This window comes from Halyomorpha halys, unplaced genomic scaffold, assembly GCF_000696795.3.
Source record: "Halyomorpha halys isolate HHAL.00 unplaced genomic scaffold, Hhal_1.1 Scaffold423.1, whole genome shotgun sequence".
NCBI lineage: Eukaryota > Metazoa > Arthropoda > Insecta > Hemiptera > Pentatomidae > Halyomorpha > Halyomorpha halys.
In genome coordinates, this window is record NW_027105827.1 from 807,671 (window position 1) to 817,306 (window position 9,636).

Here is a 9,636-nt window from a genome sequence, read left to right on the forward strand (position 1 = left end):
ATCATCCACGGTCAACTATCTCTCATAATTATTTATATTAATATCATATTATTTATTTATCATATAATTTTAAAAAAAATTTCCAATTATTTATGAATCATATTTGTTTGTCGAGTAGCAAGAAAAATCAAGAAAAGAGATAACGATGCCCCTGCTAGGCTTTTAGATGACCTATTCCGAAAAACAAAAGCAACACCATGTATTTACTGGCTCCCCCTCACTGCAGCTCAGGTAAGAATTATAAAATATTGTGACATAATGTTAGAGATAAATATAAAATCAGGGAGCATATAGTGGCTGAGTGTATTGAGGTTTTATTTCTACATTTTCTGTGGCAATAAAAATCCAACCTCGGCTTTGTTTCATAATGAAATAAAATAGTAGTTCATAAATCACAAGTATACAAACTGCAAAGTACAAACACTAATGATTTTTGTTTCATAATGGGGATGACTATTAAAAGAATTGTAGGACTTGAAAAGTACAGGTCAATATTGTTTAAGCAGACAAAATTGTACAAAGTACAAACCGCAAGACAATTAGTATTAGTTTATATTTTATTATAAATCAGTTCCCTGACGGTTTACTGTTATTTCATCACAGATCCACAAAAAAAACCACAACCTTCTCATTGTGGCTAGATAGCATTAGTGACCCGTGGGATAACTCATCCCTCCTCCCTGGTTGGAGTGCATAGTGGCATTAAGCCCAATAAGCAATCAAGATTTTGTTTAAAAAAAAATTGTCTTTTTTAATTTTTGTCAATTAATTAATTGTCAATTTTTATTTTAATGATTCATCACTTTAGTGGCAACATCAGTTATTTCAATTTTGTCAGCTTTTCAGGATAGTAAAAAAAAGTTATTTTTTGCGTATTAAAATATTTTATAAATTCATTAGGATTATTAGTGGTTATTTCAGGCTATTCATGTCCTATTGGAGAGCTAATTTATATATATATTTTTAGTATAGCTAAAGAGTTCTTTTATCTTAATATTATTATTATGATAGATGTTAATACCATACTTAAATAATACATTTTCATTTTAGATCGCAGTCAAGGAGGAAATGCGAAGGCAGCATATGGCTGAGCATGAAAGAAGGCTAGCTGAATTAAGAAAATCTGATCATTCTAGGCGAGATAAAGATAGGGAGAAGTCTAGGGATTCTAGGCGGAAGAAATAATAAGAAATTGGAATGGGAGGAAAAGGAAAAAAAGAGGTGTATTAGAGAGAAAGATATTGCTGCTTGTTCTATGGGCTAGATAGCTGAGTGACTACTCCGTGTGTTTAGGTCCCCACATGAGGCCGGGTAAGCCGAAACAACGGAGCCTCCCTTATCCTTATTCCCTATTTTCCCTTGTTTTCCTTTTTCTCATTCAACAAATACGCTTGTAGTTTAGTTATATCTGTTTTTTTTTTTTAATACTCTTTTCACCTTTTTTTTTTTTCTATCATATTTGGGTGATCATATCTGGGTTTTCATGGGTAATCAGAAAAGAGTTAAACAGGTTTCCTCTACTATTAGGCTTGTCAAGAGATGGTAAGTATTGTTGTTGTTTTTTTACAGCTCTAGAGCGTTTTCTTTACAGGTAGCACAGATTAGGCCGTGCTCTGGCCTGACAGCTGGATCTGCCACAATTGATGCTGCTATTTCCACAATTGAATCTGCCTGTGTTCGTCTTAATTCACGCACACCGATTGATTTAACGTGAGGATACGAGGTAGAGTTCGTGGGCATTTCTTCTATAATGGCTGCTGGTACTCAATTTTATCTAATCGGGAAGAATGTTGTCATAAAACATGGCATTGAAGGGCCATAAAAGCAATTTGTATTCCAGGACAACTTGAAGTCTAATGCTAGAGGCGTCATGAAAACAACTTTATACTTTAGGAGCTTACCTTGAGGAAGAAACTCTTTTATAAATGCACCATTTTGTTAAAAAATGTTTTGAAGCCACTGAAAAACATGACTGACATCAATGAGTGATGGAATGTAAAATAGTGTCTTTATTGACTTTTGTATATTTGAATTCGTTGTGAATATATTTATTCACATGCACATTTAATATGTAAAATAAAAAGTTTTATTTAGATTATAATTTTCTCTTGATTCAAAAAAAGAAAAATCCTTTCAAGCCTAATGATGTTGAAAAAGTGTTCAAGTATTAAAATGTTCACTCTCATTATTTTATAATCATATTTGTCTCCAGAAAATGCTCATTATGATTAAAATATCTGAAATTTTCAATTTTTACTTACAAAATTTTAATTTCTGCATGAATAAGGAATTTATTTTATTTTTTACTGTCTACAATGACTGTAACACAGCATAACACATTTCAGTTGAAACTTTCATTAAACTAATTTGTTTATATAGATCTAAAAATAAATTTATAAAACAGTCTATATTATTTTCACCTGTTTTATTATCTACTACCTTTTGTTTGATTTTGTAATATTGACTATTATTAAATTTTAGGTAGGCTATTACATATGTTGCTATTTGCGATATCCCACATTTCTTGGTCACTGTAATATGCTTCCATATTTTAATTTATTATTATTTTTTTTAAGTTTTATTTTTATTTTTGTCAGAGTATGCATTTTCTCAGTACCTTGCTAAAAAATTATTGGCCATTATTATTGGAGTTTCTCATTTAAACATCTCATAGCATGGATAATTTAGTACTTTCTCCTTTGTGACAATGGTTCCTATTTATATTTGTATTGTTATTTAATATAGTACATCTATGACCTCTCATGTATGGCATGGTACAGTAAATCTATGAATTTTCCACTGCGGGCTATTGTATAGCATTACATATAATACAAAACAGAGTATGTTAAGGTGGCTGAAATTTTTTTTCTTTTGAAACACTATACTTTAGAAAGGCTGATGCTATGGTAGAAAAGTAAAATGTTTACTAAAACATTTTTCCTTTTAATACCTTATTAGCATGCTTCTAAGATTTATGAAAATAGACATTTTTCAATAAGTTCTTACGTAGTCTTAGTAATACTTAAGTAGTCTACAAAACGGTTGTTGGCACAAAGAGCGTAAGAAATATAAAGAAATTTTAGAATGATCTTGTTCAACAAATTATTGGTAGAGCAATAACCTAGAAAACCCAATTTTAAAGCTTGAAAAGTTTTCCTGTTTGTGTAAACATTTAAACCTTATGAAAATAATGTTGTTTATTTGTCCTTAGTATCTTTTGGAAATTTAAAAAATGATTTATTTGAAAAACTTGGCCTTGAAAGGAGCAGTGGTCGAATAAAACGATTTCTTGTCTTTGGACCGACAACTTTTAAAAACCTCTCATTAACCAACTTCATTTACTGCTCCACTTGTGTGTGGTATGGAAATTTGTAAACATTGCATTCCTCACTAGTTTCACCAGACTTACTCTTTGAATAAACATCCTTATTATTTAATTTTTTCATCAAAGGTGGTGATAAAATGGTACTAAATGTCCAATATATCATTTCATTGGATTCTGTTACTTGGATGGTTTGAAGCTCCTTATTACCTTCTCTTCAGGATCTTCATTTCTAGCCTTACTGATTCTTCACAAGTCCAATTCAGGTATATTATTTCTCATTTCTTCAATAATTATTTTCATTAGTGGCTTTTATACTCTTTGTGCCAATAATCATTTTGTAAACATTTGCTTAGATATTTTTCAAACGATCAAGCTAATCTAACTCCTCTGGAAGTGTGTGAGGTAGTTTTTGTTTTAAGGTGTAAAACCTTTTGATTATCAACGCCTATGGGTTGGTATAACAAAGCTGCACCCACATACACACATGATTTCAACATAAATAGAAGAAAAAACAATATTCAAATAAAATATATATATATTAAAATCGAAGATGAGCTATAATTTAGAAAGGAGACGATATGCTTTTAAAAATTTAAATACCAATGTAACTTTAGCTTCCTCATCTGCGAGAGCTTTAGATAAATTTAGGGTCAGTTCTATTCTGTTTAATGATTGTAAATAATGAGGGCAATCTTCAAAAATATGTTTAATTGTGAGAATGAACTGGCAATATTGGCATGCTGGAGGTGGCAGTAAAGAAAAGAAAATAAGATCAGGTGAGAGGACAGTGGTCTATTCTCAAGCAAGTTAAAGAAACTTGTAAAATCTGTGGAAGTTGTTATATCTCCTCTAGAAGTTACATCTCCATTTGTGCTAATAGAATGTTAAATTTCTTTATAAGACATATTAACAATAAAGTTAATCTGGTTTTAAACAGAAATGTATTTCATTGGACACATATATACTATATAATACATTGAATATTATTTTGGCTTGCACATTTTGAAATAACTATTAAAAATGTATTCCAAACAATAAAATAAGAGATGTAACTTGATATGTTTTCTGAAATATATATTACTAATTCTGCCATTCAATTTACAGTCCATCTAAAAACTTTGAAAAAAAATAATTGGTAAATAATTGCTACAATATAAATAAAGGATTATTTTCAAACTAATACGCTTATATTTCCAATCAATTACTAGATATTGAGAAAAAATCTTAAAATATTTTATTGAAAATTGGTTAAATAGCATCAGGTTTCTTGAAATAGGAACAGGCTGCCATGCAGGTGTCCAGGACATATGATTGGTGACTTAGCTTATGAGAAACTTTCTTTTTCTTAAATAAGTGAATATTATAAATTTGTTAATTATATATTAATATAAATTACAATTATCTTGTTGGCGAGTAATATAGTATTTATTCTTTGAAGAGACATTTATCTTCCAATTTATATCAACATTAACCTGATTCATCACATGGTCAATTTACATTATGTTGGATATACATTAGACAGGATAACTTGGAGCTCACATGTTATAGTTAAATGGAAGGTTAAACAGATAAATTAATTTACTTTTTTACAATTTTTCTCAACAGAAAGTTATCCAATGTTCATCTACATACTTTAATTCATAAGGAAGTTAAAAAAAAAAAAAAAACCCATGAAGAGTAGAGTAAGGCAGTGATGTTTCTAGACCAACAGTTGTGCGAGGAGGTGATTTGGTCAGGATCGTGCATAATCACCATGTTTCCTCAATCAAGTGTACCCATTTTATAGCAACTGACTACTCTGATGTGCAGTTCTAACAAAAAGGCACACTAAAATTTCTACCTTTTCAGTGTGTAATTTTAAGACTAACGAAAGCTAAAGATGTAGATAATGTTTAATTAAAATAAATTGTATCTAAGTCTGAAAACACTCCATTACTTCTTTAAAATTCCAAAGGTGAGCCATCCTCAAGGACAATCTTAAATATAAATTATAACTTGGATCCAATAATTTAAAAACTTTTGGGAGGATATTTTGCCCAAGTCGTTAATTTTAGTCAATATCACTTTCGCTTGCCACTTTTCCACTACACATTAACTTAACACTACTATCAATTTCTTACATATACACATTTTTTTAGGAACATATAACTCTTAGATGTATTGTTCCAACAAAAAGGCTTACTAAATTTGCTACTTTTTCTATATGAAATTTTAAGATCAATGGGAGCTTCAGATGTAAATAATGAAACTTAAGACACTCGTAATGAACTAGAATATATGAACACTTTATTGATATACAGAAAGGCTAATAAACTATATGGCTACAGCCATCAATATGGGGAGACTACTAAAAAGGACCATTGTGAAACATCTTCTGTGATCTAAGGTGTAGCTGGATACTGTGGTTCTCGATGCCTGATGTGTCATAAGCATGCCTGGATTCTTCATATTGTCAAGTATCGAAAGTGTCACTAAATATCTAGATATGAAATGAAACATGTTCTAATTTTAACCCATATTTCAAGAGTCCTTTATAACTGTACTATGATTTAGGAGTTTATGTTTCAGGAAAAGATTCTGAGAGATTCCACTCTTCTAACTTAGGCTCTATTAACCCTACATGATCCTGAAAAATATAAATGTATTTATCAATGTTCTCACCTGTTAAAGACAACCTCTGAATATGATCTATTGAAAATTTAAATTTGAACAATGATATTTCTTTGTATCATTATGAAGATTAGGAAACATATTAGTGATAATTTAATAAATTTTACTTGGAGATCCTAGCAGAAATTTCACACAAACCGTCAATTTGAATCAGATTATATTATATATTAGGGGCTTACCTGAACAAAGTATTTATATTGTGTAATGCTTGTGCATGCAAAGATTTAATAGCATATAATAAATAAAATCTATATTCTACCATGGAGCAATTCTTGTTCGTTTCATTATTATATTACAATATTAGTTTTCCAAGAACTATGTTATATATTAATAGGCGCTTTTAAACATTTCGCCAGGGAAATTTTAATAATTTGACTCAAATTCTCAGAAAGGAGCACCTATGCCCTGTATTAAAATATAATTGCTACAACCCATGAAGGGTCAGGGGTTAAGTACTTATATTGAAGTACTGTTTCTTGAACCACAGTTGTGCAAGGATGTGATTTATTCAAGATAACTAACTCTTAACTGCCAAATTTTTCCCCAATCAAGGGTATCTACTTTATAGAGGCAGGGTAGTCACCAGAGGGTTCCTTAACCCACAGGGTTGACTCAGCCACTGTGCTAATAAATTATTATCTGCTGTAGCCGGATTCGAACCAGAGTCCTTAGACTCACGTTCACAGGATTGACTCATGGCTATAATAACAATAAATAATTTCTGCTATAGCCAGATTTGAATCTGGGTCCTTGGAATTAGGAAGCACAGCACCTTGCCTACTGAGCCACCCCCGGTAATATTTAATAATACCTTCCATTTATTAATTGCTCTCCTTTTCACTTCACCTGTAAAGGGGATTTCTTCAACTGGAATAATATACATGATATTTATTAGATTGTAGATTTTATTTTAACTTAATTATTTATTGCTTTGCTTTTGTCTTATCTTTTTCTAAAATTATGTAGTTTCTTAGATCTTGTTCCTGCCTTATGTGACTTATCTCCTTGACAAGACATGGTTTCAACATTGAATCGGCTAGTGCCGTGACATTTCCACAATTCAGGAGCTATGGTCCCATCTTTTTCCACACAAGTATAATATAGGTTAGGGTTACTCGGTACTACTCCAACCTGAAATTATTACATGCAAAATCTTGAATATTGATATGATATAGTGTATAAGATGAGATTTGTAATCTATAATTAAATGATGGAGGTTGTTACGATAGCCAACCTGCAGTCTCTTTGTGCACTCTGGTATTGGTCTATTAACACATGCTTCACTATTTGTAAGAAAGCTACAGCTGGCAGATAAAGCATCATAGGCCTTACCTTCAAGGCATTGAAAAGTCATCGGCTCCTCCATTTCATGCATTGCTAATGGAAGGCATACATGGTACTTCTGTAATATTAACATTTATTACCGAATTCAGCCACCAAAATAATTATCTACTACAGTACCAAAACACTAAATATAAAAAAAATTGTCTAATTTAGAAGAAATAAATACAAAAAAGCCTATGTGAATTTATTAAATTATCCAGTATCTTGTCATAAAAAGTTTCATTAGGTGATAAGAATTATGATTAACTGGAAATCTAAACTCTTGCATGAAGATTCCTATTTAAAATAAAGTTATTATTCAGATAGGAAGAAGATAGGTGACCATATGAAGTAGATTGTAGGAAGATAGTCCGGGTGGCGGTCACTAAAGGTATCAAAATAGTAAAAGAAAACTATTTATTGTTAAACAAAGTTTCGCCCCAATTTGCAGGGATGTCTGATAGTAGTACAAGCCAAGTAGGAAGCTCTGCAAAGTGATTGGAAGCGTTGGTTAAAAATAAATAGTTTTCTTTTACTATTTTGATACCTTTATTGACCGCCACCCAGAATATCTTCCTACAATATATTATCCTGATAATATGAAATAATTCTCACAATTTAACATTCTACTTGTAGTCCAAGAGCTCAGGGGAAGTCATTTCACCCCAATTTTTGATAAGTTTAATGAAAACTATAAATAGTTTCTAATCAAAATTGAAGACTCCCAACCAGGGGGAATGAAAAATGGAGGCTGTTTAAAACGTTATAACAAATTAATTTTTCATTCCGGGCTCCATATCTTTAAAGCTACGTAAGATACTAAAAAAAATAACAGAAAATCAGTTAAAGTAGAGTAAATTTTCTGAAATGTGATCCCTAATAGTTCCGTTTACGTTCAATAGTTCCCTAGATAGTTTTTGAAAGAATAACATTTTTTCCAAATAATCAGAATGATTATCAGGCAGATATGGAAACTACTATTCCTACCAATGATGTAGAGATGTACATTAGCTCCAGTGCTGACCAGTCTCACGACAATAAAATACCCGCCACTTTACCCTTACTTGGAGAATCGTTAGACTGGAAATGTATGATTGTAACAGTCATGATTGTACTGTCGCACTAGTTCTGAGGAGATAGTTGATTTTTCAAATAATTTCAGTGAAGCAGCTGTCATTTTAACTATCACATGTATAAGAGTGAACTATCGTACAGTTTCAGTTATTGCCGCAAAAGTGTTAGCACAATTATTCATCATATTCTTATCTAAAAAAATAATAGCGAAACGAATAAAAAGGAACCTTTTTTAGATTCCATTCTTCCTATTATAACTTGCAGGAAGCTATTTTAATAATCTCAGAATGTTTGTTGAAAATAAATCAAAGAAGGCAACGATCGTAGAAGGGGTGGTTAATATTTTTGCCAGCAATCCCAGAAGGCTGATAGCAACCCTCGAAGGCTCTCATAGCAAACCTCTTTTATCACCTCTTATAATTTTATATTTACTGTGTGTATCGTGTGTATTTATGTCCAATAATCAAGTTTATGCTCGATTTTCAAGATTCATTTACAATAATTTTTTGTGATTATAGTTAATTAAAATTTTAAAATAATGATTGAATTTGAAGTAAAATGGTTGGGGAGCATTTAAAATATTTATTGGGAGTATATATATATATATATATATATATATATATATATATATATATATATTTGTGTGTAATGGGCTGAGGTCTGCTCCCCCCTTGTCGAAATCCTGCCTACGCCCATGGTTAATAGTACAAGTAACCGTCATTCGCATTAACTGTCATATGTATACGCCTTGACATTGAACTGTCCCAACGGACAACCTTACCAAATGTAATGACGATAGGTGGGAAAACATTATTTCTATATATTCCCCCATAAACTTAATACTGTGTCAGCCCCAAGCAAAAAAATAATCAGCCCTGAGCCCCAAATATAAATCCGAGATGGGCCTCAAATTAAATCTACCCCCTCCCCCCCCAAAAAATGATATTCATCCCATGCCACAAAAATAAATCAATCCCGAACCTCTAAATTCTATTTCTATATCTAAAATTTGAAAAGTCAGATAGCTTCCACGCAACCACGAAAGGTGGGAGTGGAGGGTTTCACGCCATTTTTCAATTTCAGGTGCTTTTAAATTGCTTAAATATAGCTCGATTTAACTATCTTAAAGTCTCTAATGAGAATAATATCTAAGGAAAAATAAAAACATTTTAGTTATAGAAAAAATCTCTAAGGATCAATTAAAAAAACTAGTTCAAGGACTAGTGCCACACTGCACTAGCATA

General features: G+C 31.3%; 2 protein-coding genes across 7 annotated transcripts in view; one reads left to right on the plus strand and one right to left on the minus strand.

The window, feature by feature from the left end:
• Window positions 1-2,408, plus strand: part of LOC106682544 (apoptotic chromatin condensation inducer in the nucleus) — a 36,006-nt gene extending 33,598 nt beyond the window's left edge. For 5 of the 6 annotated variants that reach the window (XM_014423457.3, XM_014423453.3, XM_014423456.3 and 2 more), the window contains 2 exons: window positions 119-231; window positions 1,051-2,408. In XM_014423457.3, the coding sequence (XP_014278943.1) occupies window positions 119-231; window positions 1,051-1,185 (248 nt within the window). In that variant the 3' untranslated portion in view covers window positions 1,186-2,408. The remainder of the gene's footprint in view (window positions 1-118; window positions 232-1,050) is intronic. The other variant, XR_001343431.3, reaches the window with a different exon arrangement.
• Window positions 2,409-5,594: 3,186 nt separating this feature from the next.
• Window positions 5,595-9,636, minus strand: part of LOC106682553 (uncharacterized) — a 21,948-nt gene continuing 17,906 nt past the window's right edge. Inside the window, exons 3-4 of the mRNA XM_067053542.1 lie at window positions 7,230-7,397; window positions 5,595-7,126 (exon numbers count right to left, since the gene is read on the minus strand). Of these exons, the coding sequence (XP_066909643.1) occupies window positions 6,938-7,126; window positions 7,230-7,397 (357 nt within the window). The 3' untranslated portion in view covers window positions 5,595-6,937. The remainder of the gene's footprint in view (window positions 7,127-7,229; window positions 7,398-9,636) is intronic.